This window comes from Oncorhynchus gorbuscha, linkage group LG05, assembly GCF_021184085.1.
Source record: "Oncorhynchus gorbuscha isolate QuinsamMale2020 ecotype Even-year linkage group LG05, OgorEven_v1.0, whole genome shotgun sequence".
In the NCBI taxonomy this organism is placed as follows: Eukaryota; Metazoa; Chordata; class Actinopteri; order Salmoniformes; family Salmonidae; genus Oncorhynchus; species Oncorhynchus gorbuscha.
In genome coordinates, this window is record NC_060177.1 from 36,120,559 (window position 1) to 36,146,522 (window position 25,964).

General features: G+C 41.5%; 1 protein-coding gene across 36 annotated transcripts in view; it reads left to right on the forward strand.

The window, feature by feature from the left end:
• LOC124035900 (CUGBP Elav-like family member 1) overlaps positions 1 to 19,889 on the forward strand; it is a 43,068-nt gene extending 23,179 nt beyond the window's left edge. For 3 of the 36 annotated variants that reach the window (XM_046349742.1, XM_046349767.1, XM_046349753.1), the window contains 10 exons: positions 654 to 702; positions 867 to 1,001; positions 1,523 to 1,602; positions 3,084 to 3,245; positions 10,957 to 11,035; positions 11,843 to 12,013; positions 12,264 to 12,380; positions 12,492 to 12,692; positions 13,848 to 13,991; positions 14,100 to 19,889. In XM_046349742.1, the coding sequence (XP_046205698.1) occupies positions 654 to 702; positions 867 to 1,001; positions 1,523 to 1,602; positions 3,084 to 3,245; positions 10,957 to 11,035; positions 11,843 to 12,013; positions 12,264 to 12,380; positions 12,492 to 12,692; positions 13,848 to 13,991; positions 14,100 to 14,227 (1,266 nt within the window). In that variant the 3' untranslated portion in view covers positions 14,228 to 19,889. The remainder of the gene's footprint in view (positions 1 to 653; positions 703 to 866; positions 1,002 to 1,522; positions 1,603 to 3,083; positions 3,246 to 10,956; positions 11,036 to 11,842; positions 12,014 to 12,263; positions 12,381 to 12,491; positions 12,693 to 13,847; positions 13,992 to 14,099) is intronic. The other 33 variants (XM_046349760.1, XM_046349765.1, XM_046349761.1 and 30 more) reach the window with 27 other exon arrangements.
• Positions 19,890 to 25,964: the final 6,075 nt, after the last annotated feature.

A 25,964-nucleotide genomic window follows, 5' to 3' on the forward strand; every position in this document is an offset into this window, starting at 1 on the left:
GTCCCTCTCCTCGCTCCTCCCTGGGCTCGAACCAGCAACCAACGACAACAGCCACCATCTAAGCAGCGTTACCCATGCAGAGTAAGGGGAACAACTACTAGAAGGCTCAGAGCGAGTGATGTTTGAAACGCTATTAGTGCGCGCTGACTAGCTAGCTATTTCACTTCGGTTACACCAGCCTCATCTCGGGAGTTGATAGGCTTGAAGTCATAAACAGCGCAATGCTTGACGCACAACGAAGAGCTGCTGCCAAAACGCATGAAAGTGCTGTTTGAATGAATGCCTTACATGCCTGCTTCTGCCTACCACCGCTCAGTCAGATACTTAGATACTTGTATGCTCAGTCAGATTAAGTGCAACGCAGGACACGCTAGATAATATCTAGTAATATCATCAACCATGTGTAGTTAACTAGTGATGAGGCCGTCATTGAAAATATGAATGTGTTCTTAGCTGACTTGCCTAGTTAAATAAAGGTATAAAAAAAACGGCAAATCGGCGCCCACAAAATACCGATTTCCGATTATGAAAACTTGAAATCTGCCCTAATTAATCAGCCATTCCGATTTTAATCGGTCAACCTCTAATTCATACCTATCAAGGCAATATCCGTCAGCACTTCTTCCTTTAAATTCAATGTCTTTTCTCAACAGATGCATCACCCCATTCAGATGAAGCCAGCTGACAGTGAGAAGAATAATGGTGAGTATAGCTACATCTCTGCAAGCAGTGGAGCCTGGTGGATGGTGTGGTAATTTTGTTTCCATATTGAAGCCCTACCTCTTAGAAGCTGACGTTGTTGTATATAGTCTCTAATGCAATTACTCAATGTTTGTTGAAACAACCTTGTCTTCATTCTCTTTCAGCGGTGGAAGACAGGAAGTTGTTCATAGGAATGATATCGAAAAAGTGTAATGAGAATGACATCAGACTTATGTTCTCACCGTACGGACAGATCGAGGAATGTAGAATACTACGTGGGCCGGATGGACTGAGCCGTGGTGAGGCAGATTCAGTTCACCTTTCATCCTCACCGAAACACACACACACACCTTCAACAAGATGCACCCAAACACACATACACATTTACTCTATCAGTTATACTATGAGGACTAGTCATTGTTTTGACATTAATCTCTCTACATGCGGTACATACACTCCCACACACTCACTCTAAAATAGTTGCATACAGATGGGTGAAAAGTCATTACTCTCATTTGTCCTCTTGTGTACAAATCCCACATCTTCCATACAAATCCTCTCACAGAAAATGTACCAATCTCAAGGTCATCACTTCTAGATGTAACATATTGACTTAAATTCTAGTTATTTATGATCCAAATATCTGTTAGACACTGTTCCAAATGCGTTTTTTGGAGGGCTGTTTAACTAAAACAAGAACTTACCAGACTCCATAGCATGCTGCAATCTGCGCTGTATGCTTTCCATTGTCTGTTTCTAAATGCTGTCAGGAGTCAGGACCGTGTATGTCAACCATTTACGAGCTGTTCCCCTTCTGCAGGTTGTGCGTTTATAACTTTTACAGCAAGACAGATGGCACAGTCAACAATCAAATCCATGCACCAATCACAAACTATGGAGGTAAGCGTTGAACCTGCACACCTCCCATTCTTCAGAAACAGAATCTACACTGAACAAAAATATAAATGGAACATGTTGGTCACATGTTTCATGAGCTGAATTAAAAGATTCCAGGAACGTTCCATATGCACATAAAGCTTATTTCTCAAAAGTTGGCATTTCTCCTTTGCCAAGATAACCATCCACCGGACAGGTGTGGCATATCAAGAAGCTGATTAAACATCATGATCATTACACAGGTGCACCTTGTACTGGGGACAATAAAAGGCCACTCTAAAATGTGCAATTTTATCACAACACAATTCCACAGATGTCTTTTAGTTTTGAGGGAGTGTGATATTGGCATGCTGACTGCAGGAATGTCCAACAGAGCTGTTGCCAGATAATTGAATGTTCATTTCTCTACCATAAACCTCCTCCAACATAGTTTTAATAATAATAATATATGCCATTTAGCAGACGTTTTTATCCAAAGCGACTTACAGTCATGTGTGCATACATTCTACGTATGGGTGGTCCCGGGGATCGAACCCACTACCCTGGCGTTACAAGCGCCATGCTCTACCAACTGAGCTACAGAAGAGAATCTGACATTGCGTCCAACCGGCCTCACAACCGCAGACCACGTGTACGGCGTCGTGTGGGCAAGCAGTTTGCTGATGTCAACGTTGTGACCAGATTGCCCCATGGTGGAGGTGGGGTGATGGTATGTGCAGGCATTAGCTATGGACCATAAACACAATTGCATTTTATTGATGGCAATTTGAATGCACAGAGATACCGTGACGAGATCCTGATGCCCATTGTCGGGCCATTCATCCGCTGCCATCGCCTCATGTTTCAGCATAATTATGCACAGCCCCGTGTCACAAGGATCTGGACACAGTTCCTAGAAGCTGAGAATGTCCCAGTTCTTCCATGGCCTCATACTCACTAAACATGTCCCACACATCGAGTATGTTTAGGATGCTCTGGATCGACGTGTACGACAGGGTCTTCCCACCAATATCCAGCAACTTCGCAAAGCCATTGAAGAGGAGTGGGACAACATTCCACAGGCCACAATCAACAGCCTGATCAAGTATATGCAAAGGAGATGTGTCACACTGCATGAGGCAAATGGTGGTCACACCAGATACTGATTGGATTTCTACTTCTACTTTCTACTTTTTTTTTTCTGTGACCAACAGATGCATGTCTGTATTCCAAGTCATGTGAAATCCATAGATTAGGGCCTAATTTATCTATTTCAATGGTCTGATTTCCTAATATGAGCTGTAACTCCGTCAAATCTTTGAAATTGTTGCATGTTGAGTTTATATTTTTGTTCAGTATAACATGATAACCTGCTTTTTTTCCCTCTGCCTTTATATGATTGTCTGGCCCATTACTCAAGTAATGCCATTTTGAAATGGCTGTTATCATGCTAGATGAATATCTATATGAAATTACACTATTTGCTGTCTTTCCTGCCTTTTTAGGGCTGCTCGTCTCCCATCGTAGTGAAGTTTGCCGACACGCAGAAGGACAAGGAGCAAAAGCGCATCACCCAGCAGCTTCAGCAACAGATGCAGCAACTCAACACTGCCTCAATGTGGGGGAATCTGACCGGGCTCAACTCTCTTGGACCACAGTATCTGGCAGTAAGTGACCACCTCTTCCGGCGCAATCCCCAGCAGAGCTTTGGAATGGCCCATGGCTTGGCTTCAAGCCCTTGTTAATGTTCCATTTTAGACATTTTTAGGTTCATATTTTCAGAGGTAGGTATTCAGGAAAAAGCTTAACTTGTTTGTGTTTGCGAGCAAATTAAGGTTTTGGTTGCAATTGGTTACAATCTCAGGTTTGTTGTAGGAAGATGAGGGTTACTAGGATGCATTAAAATGCACTGCTGTTTTGATTTAGACAGACTGATTTAGACAGTCTCTAGATCAGGGGTGTCAAACTAATTTTGCCCTGGGGGCCGCATTAGGTCTAAATACAGTTCTGGAGGGATTTAAATATTTAAACGGCGTCAAAATTGAATGTAGGTCCATTATAATTTCCACACAGTTTCGATTTGGTTTTAATGATTTAAAAGTAGGGATGCACGATATATTGGTGAACATATCGGAATCGGCCGATATGAGCTGAAAATGCCAACATCGGTATCGGCCCAATGTCTAGTTGAACGCCGATGTGCAAAACAGATGTCAAAGCTGACGTGGATACCTATATAACGTAGGTACATAACATAATGACGCCACGTAAAATGTTGAGCTATACGTGCAACACAGCATTCCTAAACTAGCCCACAATGTCTGCTGTGTGGATCGAGCAGTTAACAAGTCCAGCTGTCATTTGAAAGAGTAAGAACATTTCAGCAGACAACTCAAAGGCGAAATCCATTAACGCCAAGATAATGGAATTCATTGCCCTTGACAATCAACCGTTCTCTGTCGTGGGTGATGTTGGCTTTCGCTGACTGGGCGAGCACCGGTACGTACACCTGTTGCCCTACTGGAGTTACACAGTAATAGCGTCACTGCTATTAGCTTCACGACATACTATGGAACGCCGTTTGGGTCTTTGCGTGTCAAAAACATTTATTAAAATAAGCTTTTAATTTTAAATGTCAAATAACACTGTTCTATTATAGAATGTTGTATGTTCTGAATTTGCACATGCACACGACACCACTACGATCAGTTGCACTGTTAAAGCTGTACCTAAGTCTATAAACACAATTCACAAACTATGCTATGGACCAAACTATTACAATACCGCGTTTAGTAATAAAGCATCAGTTGTTCGACCCCAACTCCTGGGGTAGCTAGCTTTCACTTGGTACCTAGCTAGCACCAATGCAACCAGCCTGAAAACAATGACCAGTAGAAACTGCAGTCATTTTCATTATTCTTAGCAATGATTTAGGTATTCTTCTGAGTAAGTATTGTTGTTCGCTTATTGAAATTGAACTTTAATTAATGAAAATAAATGGCTAGCCAGCTACTTAACCCTGTTGCCCAAAGCTAACGTTATAAGCAGCCGGCTAGCTTCATCTGGCTAGTGAGGCTTGACTGGGTTATGTTGTGAAACAATAATGATTAGGCGCAATAGTGGAATTTGCAGTTTGCCTTCAAAATAAAAGTACCTCGGGCCTCCTGGGTGGCGCAGTGGTTTAGGGCACTACATAGCAGTGCTAACTGTGCCACCAGAGACTCTGGGTTCGCGCCCAGGCTCTATCGCAGCCGGCCGTGACCGGGAGGTCCATGGAGCGACGCACAATTGGCCCAGCGTCGTCCGGTTTAGGGAGGGCTTGGCCAGTAGGGATATCCTTGTCTCATCTCACACCAGCAACCCCTGTGGCGGGCCGGACGCAGTGCATGCTAACCAGGTCGCCAGGTGCACGGTGTTTCCTCCGACACATTGGTGCGGCTGGCTTCCGGGTTGGATGCGTGCTGTGTTAAAGAAGCAGTGTGGCTTGGTTGGGTTGTGTTTCGGAAGACGCATGGCTTTCGACGTTAGTCTCTCCCAAGCATTGTAGCGATGAGACAAGATAGTAACTACTAACAATTGGATACCATGAAATTGGGGAGAAAAGGGTGTAAACATTATTATGTATTTTTTAAGTACCTCTTTGAAAGTGATGCAGAAGTTTACACTTGGTGGAATCATGCCATATTTAGACTAGATAATGTTAAACAAGGTTGGAATGTGAAGCAATGAAATGGGGTATTAGACTACTTGATGACACCCACAGAACACAACTGTGAAGAGTTTGTGCAAATATTAGCGTTGTAGCTCTTAATGCGGGTCTATGACTTTGTGAAATAACCTCCCCAGTCAGCCTATTGTGTGTATTGACATTCAATATTGCACTGTACAGCTTTAACTAAGGATTGGGGATCAATGAAATGGGTTATCAGTCTACTCAATACCCAATATATTTTTTTACCAACATCCTCAGAGTTATCTGACTCCAAAACATCCACGCAGTATTGTTTTTCCTCTGGAATAGTGTTCAATACACAGAGGTTGACAATAAATGTGGCTCAATTCAGTTGTTTCAGATAATAAGAGCTACGACACGAATGTTCTCAGGGTGTCACTGAGTAGACTGATGCCCCATGTCATTGATCCACAATCCATAGGTAAGGCTGTACAGTGGAATAAGTATGCCCCCAATGCAGTTCTAAAGTATAATACATGCAGTGTGATTTCTACAGATCTTGGTCAAATTAACCTTTTGTCTTTTGATTTTTATAACATTCCAACCTCGTTTAGCATGATCTATTCAATTATCACATAATTCAACTATTTTTATTCATTTGTATCACTGTGAATGACAGTTTTATTTTGAAGGCTAACCGCAAATTCCACTATTGTGCCGAATCCTTATTGTGGCTAGCTTCACATAGGTGGTTACGACCACCATTAATCAAATAAGAACTGTCTTATAAATTAGGGGTATTGTAGATGACACCTATCTATATAGTTATATAGTTAGCTAACTAACTATATAGCTACTCAAACAGATTGTCGTTTTGCTATGTTATTGGGGAAGGACATTGTTTGCATCCATGAGCTAGCTAGCTTTTTTTTATGACTAGCACTGTAGGTGAGCGAAACAACTTTACCAGCATCATAGCATATGTATCGATGAATCTTTGTGACATGAAATACGAGTGATAGTGTAATCAATGTGTAACTACCTAAAAAATGAATGCATTAAATTATTGGTTGAGAATGAAACGACTGAAGAAATGAACAACGAAACAGCACAGCAGGGAAGTGAAAAAAAGGTTTTGATTGTGTTTTATTGGTAGTGGGGACATGCGTACATGCCAACCAAATGACTTTTTGGTGTGCGTCTGTTACCTTTGTTTAACTAGGCAAGTCAGTTAAGAACAAATTCTTATTTACAATAAGAGCCAAACCCGGACGACGCTGGGCCAATTGTGCGGCCCCCTATGGGACTCCCAATCACGGCCGGATGTGATACAGCCTGGTTTCGAACCAGGTTCTGTAGTGACGCCTCTTGCACTGAGATGCAGTGCCTTAGACCGCTGTGTCTGTGTGTGTGTGTGTGAACTATTTAACTGTACTAGAATGCTTAAAAGGCCGCAAAAATGTTTGTTTTTTGGCAAGGAAAATATCAGTATCGGACAAATGTCGGTGCATCACTATTTAAAAGTATATTGAGTTTGCAGTGTGGTGCCAGTGTGGTGCCAACTTCTCCCTCAATGTCGGCAAGACAAAGGAGCTGATCATGGACGACAGGAAACGGTGGGCCTAACATGCCCCCATCCACATTGACGGGTCTGTAGTGGAGTGTCATGAGCCCTACAAGTTCCTCGGTGTCCATATCACTAAGGACCTCAGGAGGCTGAAAAGATTCGGCATGGACCCTCAGATCCTCATAAGTTCTACAGCTGCACCATTTGAGCATCTTGACTGCCTACAGCACCGCTTGGAATCCGACCGCAAGGTACTACAGAGGGTAGTGCGTACGGCCCAGTACATCACTGTGGCCGAGCTCCCTGCGATCTAGGACCTTTTCTAGCAGGTGGTATCGGAGGAAGGCCCTACAAATTGTCAGACTCCAGTCACCCAAGTCATAGACTGTTCTCTCTGCTTCCGTATGGCAAGTGGTACCGATTAGGGTTGCATAGCGGAAACCCGGTTACTGAGATTTACTGCCCAAAACCACTCCCCTTTTCTGCGATAAATAATTGCGAGAAACTGGTATATTTGGTATATTTGTTATAAATGATTTAAATCAACATCATGACTTGAAATGGAACTGTTAAATTATATGCAATGTCTAAATCTTGCTTCTCTGCAGTCCTCTCTGTATGATCAATCAACGCTTATTTTGTGGACAGACCGCACATATCAGCACGTATTGTGTGCTGTTCACAATGCATGTAGACCTATCTCATGGTAACTGTTTTTCTTGTGACAGGTAGGCCTACATTTGCTGCAGCATAGCCTATGCTATAGTAATATAAAGAACAAATACATGTCTAATTTTCACATTTCCATCTGGCTTTTGGGGATCACCTTCTTGTTTTATTGTAAAATGTTATTGCAGCAGCAGAGTTTTAAAACAGCCTATCACTCAAATATTGTTGTCGTCAAATCAATGTTATTTGTCACATGCGCTGAATACAACGGGTGTAGTAGACCTTACAGTGAAATGCTTACTTTGAAATTAAAAGTTACAAATAATTAAATGGCAGCAGTAAAATAACAAGCGAGGATACAGGGGGTACCAGTACAGAGTCAATTTGCTGGAGCACCAGTTGAGGTAATTGAGGTAGTATGTACATGTAGGGAGAGGATGGGTCTGGGTGGGTCTGGGTAGCCCTTTGATTAGCTGTTCAGGAGTCCTATGGCTTGGGGGTAGAAGCTGTTAAGAAGCCTTTTAGACTTGGTGCTCCGGTACCGCTTGCCGTGAGGTAGCAGAGAGAACACTCTGACTGGGGTGGCTGGAGTCTTTGACAATTTTTAGGGCCTTCCACTAGCACCGCCTGGTATAGAGATCCAGGATGGCAGGAAGCTTGGCCCCAGAGATGTACTGCAGCTGTATAACCTTTTGAGGACCCATGCCAAATCTTTTCAGTCTGAGGGGCTGAAAAACTTCACGACTGTCTTGGTGTGCTTGGACCATGTTCATTTGTTGATGTGGACACCAAGGAACTTGAAGCTCGCAACCTCTTCCACAATCATCTCCTTGATCACGTTGTCCTGGCACCGCACAACCAGGTCTCTGACCTCCCTATAGGCTGTCTCATCGTTGTTGGTGAGGCCTACAACTGTTGTCATCACCAAACTTGATGGTGTTGGAGTCGTGCCTGGCCATGCAGTCATGATTGAACAGGGAGAGCAGGAGGGGACTGAGCATGGACCCCAGAGGGGCCCCCGTTGTGGATCAGCGCGGCAGGTGTTTTGTTCCCTACCCTTACCACCTAGGGGTGGCCCATCAGGAAGTCCAGAATCCAGTTGCATAGGGTGTTTCGTCCCAGGGTCCTTAGCTTTGTGATCAGCTTTGAGGGCACTATGGTGTTTAACGCTGAGCTGTAGTCAATGAATAGCTTTCTCACATAGGTGTTCCTTTTGTCCAGGTGTGAAAGGGCAGTGTTGAGTGCAATAGTGTTACTTCATCTGTGGATCTGTTGGTGCGGTATGCAAATTGAATTGGGTCTAGGGTTTCTGGGACCAGCCTTTCAAAGCACTTCATGGCCACATGTGAATTCTATGGGGCGGTAGTCATTTAGGCAGGGTACCTTAGTGTTCTTGCGCACAGGGACAATGGTGGTCTGCTTGAAACATGTCTGTATTACAGACAGGGACTGTTGAAAATGTCAGTGAAGACACTTGCCAGTTGGTCAGCGCATGCTTGGAGTACACGTCCTGGTAATCCGTCTGGCCCTGCGGACTTGTGAATGTTGACCTGTTTAAAGGACTTACTCACATTGGCTACAGCGAGTGTGATCACACAGTTGTCTGGAACAGCTGGTGCTCTCATACATGTTTCAGGGTGACTTGCCTCGACGCAAGCATATAAGTATTTTAGCTAGTCTGGTAGGTTCATGTCACTGGGCAGCTCGTGGCTATGCTTCTCTTTTGTAGTCTGTAATAGTTTGCAAGCCCTGCCACATCCGACAAGCGTCGTCACCGGTGTAGTACGATTCATTCAAGTCCTGTATTAACGCTTTCCCTGCTTTCCATGCTTTTCCTGTACAATGTAGAAAATAGTTTAAAAAATAAAGAAAAACCCTGGAATGAGTAGGTGTTAAAACTTTTGACAGATCGAGAGATCGTACCAGTCAAAAGTTGGAACACCTACTCATTCCAGGGTTTTTCTTTATTTTGACTATTTTCTACATTGTAGAATAGTGAAGACATCAAAACTATGAAATATAAATAATACACACTTGCAGTGCATTTCCAAATGCACTGCAACTCTGGAGCTTTGTCAGAGTGACCATGGGGTTCTTGGTCACCTCCCTGACCAAGGCCCTTATCTTTGCTTTGCACCTGTCTTTGCTTTGTCGTTATGGGGTATTTATTGATTGAGGAAAAACATTTGTTTTAATTCATTTTTAGAAGAAGGCTGTAACATAACAAAATGAGAAAAAAGGCTAGCAGTCTGAAAACATTCCAGCTAGCTAAATCTATGGGCTTTTATGTTTTTCTATCGTGCCTAATATGTATCACAATCATTTGTGCTTTTTTGGTTTTGGGATTAAATGTATATATTTTTTATGTGGGGCTCATAAAATATATTTAAAGTATGGCTCATCAGGCTCAGGTTGCATCAGGCTTGCATTTTCGATCAAAGCTCTTATCAAATCACTTTATGCTTTTGAATGACTCTTCCGGTTTAACTATCTGCGTTGACCCGCTTTTGCATTAACTCTTGACTCACATGCTGCTACTGTTTATTATATATCCTGTTGCCTAGTCACTTTATCCCTACCTATGTTTACATATCTGCCGCGTACCCCTGCACATCGACTCGGTACTGGTACACCGTGTATATAGCGAAATAATTAGTTACTCATTGTGTATTTATTCCTTGTGTTGCTTGTCTATTATATCTCTATTTCTATCCCTGCATTGTTGTGAACTAAGTTAGCATTCCACTTTTAATCTACACCTATACAAAGCATGTGACAAATAACGTGATTTGACACACCTGCTCTAGGGCATCGACTGCCATATTGTCAATTTATTAAACTTGATTTGGCGTAAGGTTTCCTTTGATTGAACATTTTGAGTTTTGCCTCGTAAGTATTCTCCCTGACCTTAGGGAGTAGACACATGATCTGTTTCTTCTGTATGAGTCGTGCATTTTCTGCATCCAGCCAGCTCCTACCCTCCTTGCTGTTTCAGAGATTTATATTTTCATTGTTTTGAATTATCTATGTTAAATGGCCATCTAGTCTCAACTCACCTAAAGACCTGATAAGTTTTCAATTGGCTTCTTTAATTCTAAATGGGGAGTGGATCTCTCCCTCCAATTATATGGCCAGTCCAATATAGACGGCAGAGCTTTCTACGATGTTAGTGCTGCTCCATGGGTGTGCTGTGAAAATCTTCCAACCTCTTCCTTCGCTGTCTTGCCTTCCATTTAAATCCTCTTAACTCTCATTTCATCCCACTGTGTTTCCCAGCGTCATGTTTTTTTCTGGATTTTCTCTGACTCTTCCCCTCTCTTTATCACAAACATTTACACCTCCATTCTTTCCTGTCCTTTTACCCTTCCTCTGTCCTACTCAACCCACTTTACCTTTTTTCTTTCCTGAAAGCACAGTCCCGGATGCAGTCCTGACCCGTTTGTGTTCTCTGTTTTGGTGTAATGTCTAGCTTTATTTACAGCTCCTCCAGCAGTCTGCCACCTCTGGGAATGCCCTCAACAACCTTCATCCCATGTCTGGTATGTCAGGTAAAAACAGACATTTCCCACCTCTCTTCCCCCTTTTCCATTCTTACACCTGCACTCTAAATATGTTTTCCTCCCCCATCCAACTGCCACCTGTAGTGTGCCTGGTGAAGATGTGCGTTATTGATTCTGCTGCGTGCGTCATTCTCTGCATGCCTGAACTCCCAAGTGTGCTGTGTTTGTCAAGCAGTGGTGAGGGACCGTGTTCAAACCTGCTCATTTATGAATTGAATTTTGAGCTGAAACGCGCTGTCACTAGGAATCTCCAGACGTTAACACTAACACACAAACTGGTGTTTAAAAAAAAATCTGGTTTCTAGCAGTGTGTCTGCTGCAACGAGTGGCTACTACTATCGAATTCATCATAGCAAGAACTGAGTAATGTTTTCATTCCAATATGATAACCACAGGGTATGTCATGGGGCAAGCTACAATTGTTCAAGATTTTACAAAGCCTGCTTTAAATTCATGTCGAAACTTCATCTGAATTGATTCGAACTGTTTACCTCGTTACCAAAGTCAGCTCATAATCCATCTTCTTGACTTACAATGCAGTGATATGTGGGGTATCTGCTTTCTGTGTGTTTTGGCCAGTGCCCTAGTTGTGTTTATTGAATGGGCTGTTAAGTTTGCCTCCCATCTCACACATTTCAGATTGTGTTGAAAAGGTACCTGCAAGTCTCTGCATTAAGCTTCACATGTTGTAAAGCAAAAACAGTGATTGCATGACTCAGCGTAACCTATATATTGACCTAAGCGAGATCTAGGTTCCATGGCCCATATTAAGTGCAGATTATGCGTGTGTCTCAGGGCTGAATGCCATGCAGAACCTGGCAGCCCTGGCAGCAGCGGCCAGCGCCACACAGGCCACGCCCACGGGCAGCAGCGCTCTCACCACCTCTAGCAGTCCCCTCAGCGTGCTCACCAGCTCAGGTACGAGTACTGGACAGCAGGCACACTCATCATGGGACTCCTACAAGGGTTGGTCCTGCTTTTTTTTCTCTCACCCCCCCTCACCTGTATGTATCTTTAACCTTATTCCCCTGACTCGTCTCTGTGAACCCTGTTGGTTGTGTTTCATTAACCTTTCCTCCTGTTGCCTTCCCATCCCTAGTCTCTGCTTTATGTTCCCTGGTCTGTGAATTAAGACTTTGAAGTTCTGCTAGCGGAGTCAAATGGTGGCGTTTTCCTCCATGTGATTAAATGTTTTGGGGTTGACTCATCTCTACAGCAGGATCGTCACCCACCTCCTGTAACAACAACTCAATGAACCCCATGGCCTCCTTAGGGGCGCTGCAGTCTTTAGCCGCAGGGGCTGGAGCCGGCCTTAACATGGGCTCACTTGCAGGTTAGCAGACTCAAAACATTTGTATTCGTTAATTTAACACAAATCTATTACCTTAAATTTGAAGAGTGCATGATACATATACAAAGTATTCTAGCCCTAATCTTGTAACAGAGCTCCTGTGTCTAGGGATGGCAGCCCTGAACGGCGGTCTAGGCAGTGGGGGCCTGTCGAACGGAACCAGTAGCACCATGGAGGCCCTTACCCAGGCCTACTCTGGGATCCAGCAGTACGCTGCTGCTGCCCTCCCCAGCCTCTACAACCAGAGCCTGCTCTCCCAACAGAGTGTCAGTGCTGCAGGAAGCCAGAAGGAAGGCAAGTAGGGGGATCGAGATGGGGCATAAAGGGGTTTGACTGGGGGTGTGGGGATGGGGAGATTTGTGTTACCTGAAATGACTGCTCTACAGCGATCACGTGCTACGCTGTGATTTGACGTTTGATTGTAGTACTAGTGCAAGGGATATTAAGAGCTTAGTTATAGATTACATCATTTTTGATGTGACCTTAGTGTGGGATTGGTGAAAATATGTATTGTCACCTGCTGAGGGTTCTGTCTTGTTTTAAATATGCTGCAACAGCAAGCGACAGTCGGAGCACGGGTAAGATTTAATTGCAACATTCTGAAATGTTTTCACAGTACTCTGTGGCGGATTTAGGTATAGGCGACATGGGCAGCCGCCCAGGGAGGCATCTTGCTGTGGTCGGCACGGGGCGCCCGCACAAAAAAAATCAGAATGGTGACGTTTGCGCGATCGGTTTTCTATCACTCATTTGCACATCACGACAATGATATCATGTCCCTGTGTGGGGCTGTGGGTCAATTAACCTTGTCGGAGTGGGCGCCCTGATTCTAGTCTGTGAGCTAGGCAGGCTACTGCCTGGGAAGGTCTCTCACTCAGAAGTATGAGATGGGGTGGGGGTTGGTTAACCTCAGGGCTCCACACTGGAACCCTGAGGTAGGGGGATGAGGGAATCTATCAAATAGCACACCTCTAACTTTGTACAGTAGTAATGCAGTTAGTGAAATCAGTCACACTATGAAATGCAACCAAATAAACCACAATTCATTCATAATACTGTGAATAAATGGTTAATTTTTTCTGGTTAAGAATAATATTAAACCAGTCTGCACACCACCAAGGTGAATTGGTTTAGTCTTGACTCTTGGTTGACCGTGTTGGGGGATGGGTAATGTATTGACGCTTGAGTGCAAAATCAACACCAATGGGGGGCGAGGGGGGGTGTTTGCCCAGGGAGCCATACAAGCTAGAACCGCCACTGACAGTACTTGTTGTAGGAAATGTCATTTTAAAATGAGCATAAATCTGTATCAGAAGGCTCCTCAGATAACATTTTGAAATGCTGTTAGTCTGTCAAAAACAAAATGTTTGCCTCTGGCTTAGTTGTATTCATTACCATCTTGTTGTGTCAGACTTTGTAATAAATTATTTCCTGCTCTGCTCTCTTAAGGCCCTGAGGGAGCCAACTTGTTCATCTACCACCTCCCCCAGGAGTTTGGAGACCAGGATCTGCTTCAGATGTTCATGCCCTTTGGCAACGTTATTTCCGCTAAGGTGTTCATTGACAAGCAGACCAACCTCAGCAAGTGTTTTGGTATGCTGGTGGATGGGGAAAACGGCACATCACGGTCTATATAGTGTGTTCTTATTTTGAAGGCAAGGATTGATTTAAAAAAAATCTTTTATCTGGATTTTCTTACAGGCTTTGTGAGTTATGACAATCCAGTCTCATCCCAGGCCGCCATTCAGTCGATGAACGGTTTCCAAATTGGCATGAAGCGACTAAAGGTGCAGCTGAAGAGATCCAAAAATGACAGCAAGCCATATTGAATGCTTTCTCTCAATTGGACTTGGTTAGGATTTTTTTTTCCTTCTGGTAAGTGGAGTGTGAATAAGAAACTAAAACCCTGCTGCAAACCCCTACCCTCGCCTGATTCTTCCCTCTCCCTTTGCGCATTACAAGATTACCACTTTGCTGGGGTCACTCCTTTTTATTCTCTGTATTAACAAACGCAAGCAGAAAACAAAAGCAACATGCAAAAGGATGTTGCTCAACTGAAACTGGATACTTGCGTTCTGTTTTTGTATTTAGAATTTTTCTTTTTTAAACGTAATTGTATTTGTTCATTTTAAGTTACGGTGTCATTAGTTTGCTGTGTGAAAGTTGAGTCATAATGATGTTGCACAATTACAGCCAGTTGCCAAAATATCCCCTTGATTTTCACCCCTGCTCCCACCACCACCTAATCATGCCACCTGACCCCACTCCAAATTTAATCCCATCATAACCAAACCATCCCCATGGTTGCGTTCTTAAACGCTCTGATGCGTCATGCAGAGCCTTCCAGAGAACTGCCTTTTTGAAATGAGGGTGGACAGACCATGCACCGGATAATGGCAAGAGAACAATAGCTGTTTGCCAACTGCAATTATCAATTATGTACGCAAGATCTGAGTTCACTCCAGCAAATGAGCCATTAAAAAAAAAAAAGTTTTATTTATAAGTTGCCTGAAAAGTCTATTTGTGATGCTGTACCAGGAATACATTGCATACAGTAGGCTTTTACTCATTTTTTGTTTGTTTGTTTATTTATTTATTTATTAAACAAGAAGAAGCGTGAATTTCTGTTCTCAACATATTTTGGAGCAAAATATAGTTTTTTACAACTGAATGAATTGATTTGTAAGACGTCAGCAGTATTGCCTTGAATGGTTTTGTGAGATATTTAACTTGCCAACCTCTTGATTGGTCTCAGGACAATGTCACAACGCCACACCCTTGCTTCAGGGATGTAGTGTAGTTTATCTGAAATATTTCACCCTTTTTTTCAATTGAATGTCAGAGAGCGTATGGGATCCTGCGTCGTTAACAAATACTGTGCTGAATTTGTGTGAAGGGAGGAATAATTGGGTCCTACTTTATGAACACAGCCGTTAAGGTGTCATCTGGCTTGAGTAATTTTATTCCCCACATGTCAGATGTGTAAATTTGACCTGTCTAATGCTGCCCTTCACATGTCTTCTTTTAAGTGAGGAACGGTGACTTCAGTAGTGGCAATAACTTAGTCTCTACTCACCCATGATCTTTAACTTCAAACGAGCCTTCCGCCCCATTTAGAATATTTACATTCAATCTATTTCCTTTCTGTTTTTAGCTGTCAATTCAAGTAGAACATCAGTCCTCCTTCTAACACTAAATGGAATATCACTTGGCATTGTGGGCTTGCAGCAATCGAGTGTCCTGGAAAAGAGCAACATTGGGACTTTTCGAAGTTAACATTTGTCAGATTCATCCTAAATTATCCAATCAGCTCTACTAATTACCGATGCAAAAATAATGCTCTAATTAGATATTATAATTGATTTGTATTTTATTTTTTCTCTCGTTAACCAAAATGTTTTGTAATTATTCATCCGCAGTTCAAGTAGTCTGCTCTACCTCTCAGAGCTGATTAGATGAGACTACTCCCTCAAAATACTGACATCCCTACAGATTTTTATTCCAGTGTGTGTATTTATTATTAACTAAACTCTAGCATTTCATGATTGGAGACGTTAAATAAATGTTAATCACTACAACAAACAGTAATCCCTTAGACTTCCATTAACTTAGTGTTTTTATAGAAATGGAAAGAAGCAATTGTCCAGATGTATATTACAAAACTATTATGCCCTTTTCTATTTTTATAAAGGTTTTATACTTCTCCCAAGTGTCGGGAACTATTTATTGCCTACATTATTTCTCTGAATTGAAATGATTGTTTCAATCTTCAAAATTTTTTTTTTTTTTGTAGAATACCAATGTGACGTTGGTTACTACATTTAAATATGGGAGGGTTAAACTACTGACCTGTGTAGCCCTATTCAAGTGTTTATTGTTAATGTGCAACAAGTGACAATTTTGTATGGCCAGTGAGTAGGATTTGCCAGCTGCTTAAGATTTCGAAACTGTTGTCCCCTTGCATTTTAAGAATGGAATATATTATAGGGAAAATCAATATTTTACTTGAGTTCAACCTAGATATGTGCCTATTTAACTATCATTTCCATGTGCATAACAATACCAACTGAGAAAATAGGCTTAATTAAGCAGGGTTACTGCAAGGTTAAGTCCAGGGTATTTGCTGCCATTTAAAGTAAGTCCAAAGACTGAATCTCAACTGATGGGGGCACATAGTTGTTGTACATGAACTTAACCATTGCTGTAAACTTTGCTGTACATCTCATACTTTTGCTTTGTAAGAAAGGCATCATTTTGCGTGGAATTCTTAACATGGTAGAGAGAACATGCCAAACACTCACAGAAAAGCTATTTTGTTTATAACGTGAAACAGACTAATGTAGTCTTAAAGTTTTATAGCGTAAACATTTTTAATAATTTGTTTTATAAATTGTCTTCAGTTTGTTTGCGCTGTCTTTACTTAAACTTTCTGTATTGTATTGACAAACTGCCTTTTTATTTAAAAAGAAAGTTACCTCCTTGCCACTTAAAGTACACATACTTTACTTCACTCAGTTTTGTATAGTGCACCTCGAGAAAAGCTCCTTTGCTGTGGATGTAACTTAGTTATATTGCATTGCATATGATGGAATTATGAACAGATTAAGCACATAATCAAGAGAAATGTTGACTGAGATTAGTTGACAATCAGCTCTCATAGATCATTATAGCAAAGCACAATCTAATATTGCTGGCTCATAACCCAGGTGACTATCATTACAAGCGTAAAATTGCTATTTTTACAATCCGTAAGGACATTTTTTTAAAGCACATTGGGACAGATGGTGCTGAACCCCTTGGGAGGATTATTTCCTGAAATTGGAATATTACTGATCGTTTATATATTTTCTTTATATTTTTGACTACTGTATTAAAAGTCCTCAAACGTAATACTAAGTCACAAATGTTGACTGTACAGTAGTAGGCAGTCAGTGTGGTGTCTCGGTGTTGTTGTGTCCTGTAAGTTCTCACCTCAATTCTCTGTTCGCATGTTGCTTGTGTTCCCCCTCTGTCCTTTTCGCCTCTTCTGTCTCACATTAAATGTTCTGTGTTTAGATTTTGTATCTGGTAGTGACCCTTCCCCTCCCCATGCAAAGATAATCATTTATGATTTTCTTTTTTCTTCCCTCTCCTTTTTCCGTTGTTGCTTTAACCTAAGTTTGTCTCCCTGTTTTGTTTTATTCTAGATATCTTCGTGCCCGTTTGTTCATCGTTTGCCTAGCATGTTGATGTGACGTCAAAAGTTCATCGTCCAGTTCGTTGTCCTCCACTTCTATGACGCTTGAAATGTTCACCTTTTTGACCTTTTGTTAGCTTTTGGCGTTTATTGGAAAATGTTTTTGTTTGTTCGGTTTCTCTTTTGTCCTTTGTGCTGCCAATAGGGTGCGCTAGAAAGACTGCCAAGAAAATAAATGTATAAAGCTACATTAGTTGTTACAAGCAAAAAAGATCATCTATTTTTTCGAGAACTTACTGACATAACCACTAGATTTTTTTTTTTTTTTTTTTTGCCTTCATAGTAAACTCGTTTATTTTTCCCTTTATGTTTTGAGCGGTCTTCCTAGCGCCCCCCACACTACATTTTTGTTTTGTGTCTGAAAGCAACCAATCAATTTATAGAAACTACTTTTGCGTGTGCGTGTTATTTCTCTTGTAAGTTCTAAGCTTTTTTTAGGATGTCTTTGGTCATATTCTGGGGATGATTTTGTGTTAGGTTAGTTGGTATGAGGGTAATTTTTGGGTAGTGCTCAATGAGTGACAACGATATACACTTGAATCACCGTTTTTGTCTTTCAGTGTGTGAAGTCATCACAGGCACATCATGTTTTAATTTCCTTTTGTGTGGAAATCATCCTTAGTCTGACTAATAAAATATCCAAATTGAGCAGAATTGAGTTTCTTTTCAGTTATATATATTTAGCATGCACTTTTTTTTGTAACTTCACTGAAATCCTCAGCAAAATGTGATTGACTTTTTTTTAATAGAATAAAAAAAGTTAGGAATAAACTAGTGCCAAGCGATGCTGGTGGTCACATTCTCTTACACGTTGCCCTTTGAAGTTAAGATCTGGGCAACAAAAGTATGGGTTGGTTTCTTTTTCAACGTTGATGTGGTGGGTTGTACCTCGTAGGTTTTCGTGTGTGTGTGTTTAGACTGATTTTTAAAGACCCCTATTTTATATTAGGACTTGAGGTGAAGTTAGGTGTTGGAATTATTTGGATTTTTCTGTAGTACAAGTATTCCCTAAACTAGATAACCAGGTTATAAAGCATGTGCCCTAAAAGGCTTATTTGTTTCAACTTTGGGATTAATTCTGTTGGGTTGGGAGTGTTTTTCTCTCATAATGAAGGCTAAACACTACCTTTTCATGCAGTTCCTGATAAACTTTGTATTTTACTCCCAGAGAGCACAGTTTTTATTAGCATACTTTGTCGTTAATATAGTTGTATTGCATTGGCACAGTGTGTAGCATGTGAAGTGATGTTTTATCTGACCTGAGTTTGCCGGATAACTTTAGGCATGTTAAATGTGTGTCGTTGTTAATGCACATCATTAATTTGCTTTACTTATGAATCCCTACTACTGTCATCATTTCAGTGGTCCACATGTATACAAACCATTGTCTTTGCAGTAGTTAACATGGCTCCATCCCTGTTTAACATCAGGGCCCTCTTCTCAAACCAGGATTGGGTTTTAGAAATGTAACCTCTAACTACGTTATAGAACTGTCACATGTTCTGTACTCAAGAACTACCCTTTATTTTCACATTAAAAACCACTTCTCTGGGTTATTAATCTCCCGTTCAACAAAAAATATGTTGGATGGAATCTCCTTAAATGAATTGACCTGCAGAGAAAATAGACTCATTGGATTGACTGGGCTCATTTAATTTTAATATTATGTGACAGATTGTATTTCCAGATTTGTCAGCTGCTAGGTCTGAGTTTAAATGTGATCCTAGAAAATAAACCTGTTGGATATTTTTTGCATTATTATTGGTACAAAGTGACTGATTTTCTATTTAACTTTTGGTTTCTACAGTTTCCTTTTCTACTAGAACAAAGTTATTATATTTCAATGTGATATTGAAATTCAAAAGTTCAAAATTGTAGAGCTTAGTTGCCACATGACCAAACCTTAGTCTGTACAGCTGTAATATTAATTGATAAGAATGCAATTCTGTGAAGTCGCCTATTGTTGAATTCAATTAACTTTTCTTTCTGTATATTTTTGTTTTGTTTTACAATGTTGTGATTTTGCTGTGAGACATAGACATTGCTGAATTTATTAGATGGCCAAAATAGTTGCTTTTTTAATAATTTCAGTTCGATATTGTCTTTGAAATGTTTTTGATTTAAGGATAACACTTGTCTCCACAGGCGTGAAGCTAAGTGCACACTCAATAAGCAGTCGTTTTGTGAGCCAAAATTGTGATCCCTATTTGGTTGGTTTGTTTATGTACAATTAAAATGTTGAAAAAAATCATATTGAAATTGTCTATTTGCCTTGTCTAAGGCATAACGTGTTGAAATGTGAGTCAACTTGAGAAGGTTAATTTATTGGTAGGGTACACAGCTGACAGATCTCAGTTGAGAGCCTGTCATGCCTCAACTGCAAGTGTAGCTAAATTCTTTAGATGGGGACACCTGCTGGTATCTTTATTTACTGTCATTTTTAAAAGCAGGAAACTTTTTCAATTTAGGCCAAAGGTAGGCCCGTTCACCTGCAGGGTGTCTGACGACCCGTGAAGCTACTGCCACCTCTCACGAAGTCACCTAATGTCTTCCTAGTGCCATGAGTTAACATGGACTGTCAATGAAGACAAGATTTTTTTCTAAGGCGGCAAACTGCCAACGTGTTCCCGTCACGTGACACGTACATAACATATAGACTTAGTGTTCGCGTTGTAACACGTCACAGTTCAAAGCAAACTGACACATCTTACCATGAACGCAGTAATGTATACATGTGTTACGCGTCACGTTAGTTTAAGTGTCTGTTTAGTTTATTATTAAAGATCTCACCATGAATGCCTTATAAATGTGCATGATTTCTGAAATGGGCATACCGCCTCAATACAAAATTTATTTTGGTAGTTGATATCGCAGCCAGCCACCATTTACTGTGTAGATATGCCTATTTCTCAAGTCAGTACGGACACAAGGGCTTCTTTGTTGGAGGTAGCCCTATTCAGAAATAATAGGTAGCTTGGTCTCAAAAAAACTCAGAACTCTGCAATCTCCGACCTCAGTGTGTTCGAGACAACTGGGAACTTGAACTAAAACGAGCTCGGACTGGGATATTTTTTTGGGAACAGTCATCCAACTCGGAATTCCATTTCAGAAACTCTGGCATCTGACCTGAAAATCAGTGTCATGATTTGACCTTGTTTGTTTCCCCTCTTCCCAGTTTACCGGATTAACAAACACAATCACTGTCACCATGCAATCCTTAGGCTATACATTTCTGTGGAGATGTCTTATGGTTAAAAACAGGGTTCGTATTGAAGGGGTATGTGAGGATAAAGGCCTAACCCTTGTTATACCGTGGGATTTTAAATCAAATCAAATGTATTTATATAGCCCTTCGTACATCAGCTGATATCTCAAAGTGCTGTACAGAAACCCAGCCTAAAACCCCAAACCGCAAGCAATGCAGGTGTAGAAGCACGGTGGCAAGGAATAACTCCCTCGAAAGGCCAAAATCTAGGAAGAAACCTAGAGGAACCAGGCTTGGGTGGAGATTATAACAGAACATGGCCAAAATGTTCATAAATGACCAGCATGGACAAATAATAATAATCACAGGCATAACAGTTGAAACTGGAGCAGCAGCACATCCAGGTGGACTGGGGACAGCAAGGAGTCATCATGTCAGGTAGTCCTGAGGCATGGTCCTAGGGCTCAGTTCTTCCGAAAGAGAGAATTAGAGAGAGCATACTTAAATTCACACAAGACACCGATTAGAACAGGAGAAGTACTTCAGATATAACAAACTGACCTTAGCCCCCCGACACAAACTACTGCAGCATAATACTGGAGGCTGAGACAGGAGGGGTCAGGAGACACTGTGGCCCCATCCGATGACACCCCCAGAGAGGGCCAAACAGGAAGGATATAACCCCACCCACTTTGCCAAAGCACAGCCCCCACACCACTAGAGGGATATCTTCAACCACCAACTTACCATCCTGAGACGAGGCCGAGTATAGCCCACAAAGATCTCTGCCACGGCACAACCCAAGGGGGGGCTTTTAGTCTGGATTTCTGTACAGCACTTTGAGATATCAGCTGATGTACGGAGGGCTATATAAATAGATTTGATTTATAGAGACGGGCAGAAAGCATATGCGACCCCTTATTTGCTTAGCCTTAGGAAAACAACGGTCCAGATTATATAAAGCAATCTACGATTATTTCCACAGTCTATCGAAGGTCTTGCTCAGCCTCAACATCACAGGAAAATGTGGTTTGTAAATGCTCAGCAATTTAAAATATTAGTGGAAGGCTATGCCTACAGCAAAATACCAAAAAGTTAGAATTGTTATGGGTCTATGCATAGACCAAACAGTTTAACCGATAAAAACATTTATTATTCAGGAGAATCCAATTGAAACAGGTTATTAATTTCAGTGCAGTTGCGTTCTTTTGCATGACCTTAGCCTAAACCGAACCGAAAACGCCTGTTTTGATCACAGATCATGATGAAGCCTGAACATTTCAGTTGTTTGTCATTGATTTAGCCCACAATCACCCACAGATTTGATACACATGAAGACCTATATTTCATCTGGATTTGACAAACAAAAGCCTGAATAGAATCCTGTCTTTCCCCCCCATGTCATATTTGTTTCCAATTAGGCTAAATGTATTCCTATTAATAAGCTTTTGTTTTCCAATTAATTTGCATAGGCTAACCATTGCGATTAACGTTATTTACCACAATCTGCTTTTTATGAATAAACAAGCATCGGGGGTTAATGTTACTTACAAAGTCAGCTAATTTCCACTCCATTCATAAGCAAATACATTTGATTCATACACTGGCTTGTCTGGCTGGCATGTTTTCTTTTAATCAGGCCTTCGCTTATCTAGTAGTCCTCTATGATTTTAAAATCATAGCTCATTAGTACACCCTTGTGGTTAAATATATCTATTATATGTCCTATGTTACAACAATGTTGAACTAACAAATACCATCAAGGGATACATTACAATTTACTCCGATGCGTCGTGCCTTAGAACAGCCCTTAGTTTTGGTATTTTGTCCATAAACCACACCCCATCGTGCCTTATTGCTTAAATATACCACGGCTGTCAGCCAATCAGCATTCAGGGCTCAAACCACCCAGTATATAAATATATGTAACTCACTATACTATCAGTTTCAATTTCGAGAATTATTTTTTTGCTGGAGGTCTATGCAAAACAATGCTACAACCATTACATGAATCACTAACATGTACGCTGACATTGACTAAAAACAGGTAGCCTAGCGCTAGCTAGTGCTAATCCAAGCAAAATTTGGTTAGCATCAAGATAGCGAACTGTTAAATTATATTTTCATACAAACACAAAGGGAATGTGGGAAAAGAAGTACAGAAAGTTCAGACGCCATCTTAATCCCTTCTCTTAGGGATTAAGAGAACTCCATTACTTACAATGGGGAAAATATCAACCAGTTTTTCACTCGGTTAAAACTGCCTTCAAACCTCACCAAACTCATGGACTATGTAACTAACCATGTTACCTCAATATTTTAAGTCATATTGCACTTTTGCACATTACATACCTGAATTAATAGGGTAAAATGATGAGACGGGGAAAAGTTTGTTTGAGGAAGATTGAAGAAACCTCCAAGACATCACTATCTCACTCATTCCATTGATGTAACAGTATATACATACTGTAATGAAACAGCAGGGAGCAGGTCTCGAACCCTCAACCTTCTAGCCTGAAGTCGACTGTACCCCAAAAGCATGCTTGAGTGGCAGAGTCGTTATCCGCACTTATAAAACATGCCGTGGGGGGTTGAGGGAAAGACAGATTACCTATAGACTGGACATGAATTTTTCTAGGCAATCATTGATAATAGGAAATACACAAGCCATAGGCTGCAGCTACACTGTAACATGGGAAAAACTGTACATTTCTAACATTTATGGTTGAGATTTAATATAAACTATGCACCTTATGACTTTCATGAACATGCAGGCGCCATACAGACGTTAGTAAGGCATTGATATGATGACATGTTAGTTACACACAGGCATAATGCAGTTGTTAATAAGGCGTTGGTGTCATGTTAGTCAGACGTTCAAAGGTAGGCGACAGCCACACAGTGGTAAGGATTAATTATGTCTCATATCACCCCCCCACACCAGACAATGGAAACAGGAGACAAAGGGCTGTGAGACATGGGTTTAATTCTGGACACATGAAAAGTGTGATGTATATGGGGGGTACAGGGCAACAGAAGACGAACAGCAGAGGGACGAATGACCTTGGAGATGGGGAAAGGGCCGATAAACCACAGGGAGAGTTTGTGCGATTCCACCCAGAGGGACAGATCCTGGGTGGACAGCCATTCCTTCTGCCTGAGACGATACTGGGGAGCCGGGGTCCTGTGGTGATCCGCTTGTCGCCGATACCTGGAGGTGGTCTTGAGAAGGGCCGACCGGAGTCGACGACGACAGCGGCAGACAAACAAGTGGGCTCCCGGAAACTGGGGATACGGCGCTGCTAACAGCCGGGTTACTGAGGGGCTGGGAGTTTACCTTTGTGGTAGGCTGCCTAATAGACAATCCGCGGAATTGCTCCAGCAATGTGTTCGGCCAAGGTCTCCTCGTGCCTTTCAATGGTGGCTCCTTGGGAGGAGATGGCGTTGCGGTGCTGGTCCGAGTCTGCTGGGTCAGTCATGGCCAGTTTGTACTATCACATTTCAGGCAAGACCCAGATGCAGACAGTGTCAAAGTAACAAAGTTTTATTACTAATACAGGAGCAGGCAAAATGACAGGTCAGGGGTAGGCAGAGGTCAGTAATCCAGATAGGGTTCAAAAGGTCCAGAACAGCAGGCAGTCTCAAGGTCAGAGCAGGCATGGGTCAATAATCCAGTATGGTGTGGCAAGGTACAGAACGGCAGGCAGACTCAGGGCAGGCAAAAACCGGGAAAAAAATTGAAAACAGGAACTAGAACAGACAGGAGCAAGGGGAAAACACAAAACAAAACGAACTGACAACAGACAAATAGGGAACACAGGTATAAGTACACTGGGGATAATGAGGGGGGTAGAGACAGGCACAATGACAGGTGAAATATCAGGGTGTGACAGGACAGGTATTTCAAAGGTTGCAGCACTGGAGTCTGCTTCTGTTAGTTATTATAAATATCTCTGCCAATGTACATTAAAAAAAGATGTCACACAATCTTGACAAGGAAATGGCCATTCAATACAGTAATATTAAACTGTAAATAGACAATTCACAGCCAACTCTGTGTTTTGGCACCCCACTGTGACTTTCATTATTTGACCAACTGGTAGTCCCCCCTAAAAAACAATGAGCTGTTGCTTTTCCACAGAGGTGTCTCCAGACACTGTGTTCTGTTTGTTTTTGCCAAAGTGTTGAGAGGCTTTGAAAAGTCCTCACGGGAACCTACAAAAATATAGTTTTTAATGTATTTATTTTGGAATAAAAAGTATGCCTTATCAAATCACATGCTTCGTAAACAACAGGGGTAGACGAACAGTGAAATGCTTATTACGGAACCTTCCAAACAATTCAAGAAAAAATGAAATTGTAGAAAAAATGAAAATAAATAAAATGACCACTGTGTACCAGTACCAAGTCGATGTGCAGGTGTATGAGGTAAATGAGGTAGATTTAAGCAGTAAGGCACAGGGGGGGGGTGATATATGGCCAATATACCAAGGGCTGTTCTTGTGCACAACGCATCGCGGAGTGCTTGGAAACAGCCCTTAGCCATGGTATATTGGCCATATACCACAAACCCCTGAGGTGCCCGAGGCACCTTGAGGTGCCTTATTTCTTATTATAAACTGGTTACCAACGTAATTACAGCAGTAAAAATGAATGTTTTGTCATACCTGTGGTATACAGTCTGATATACCAAGGCTGTCAGCCAATCAGCATTCAGGGCTCGAACCACCCAGTTTATAAATGTGCATATAAGTAGGGATAAAGTGGCTAGCAACAGGATAGATACGGAGTATGTGATGAGTCAAACAGATTAGTGCAAAAAGGGTCAATGCGGATATTCCAGGTAGCTATTGGTAAACTATTTAGCAGTCTTATAGTTTTGGGGTAGAAGCTGTCCGGGGCCCTGTTTGTTCCAGACTTCATGCATCAGTACCGCTTGCTGTGCGGTAGCAGAGAGAACAGTTTATGACTTGAGTAGCTGGTGTCTTTGACAATCTAAGATTATTAATGGTATATGTTATTCTTTAGGTATGTGGCAGTATATTTCTCATTTATTCACACTTATTTCTGCCTTACACTACAATGATGTATTCAATACTTATTTTGCACAAAAAAACTAGTGAAA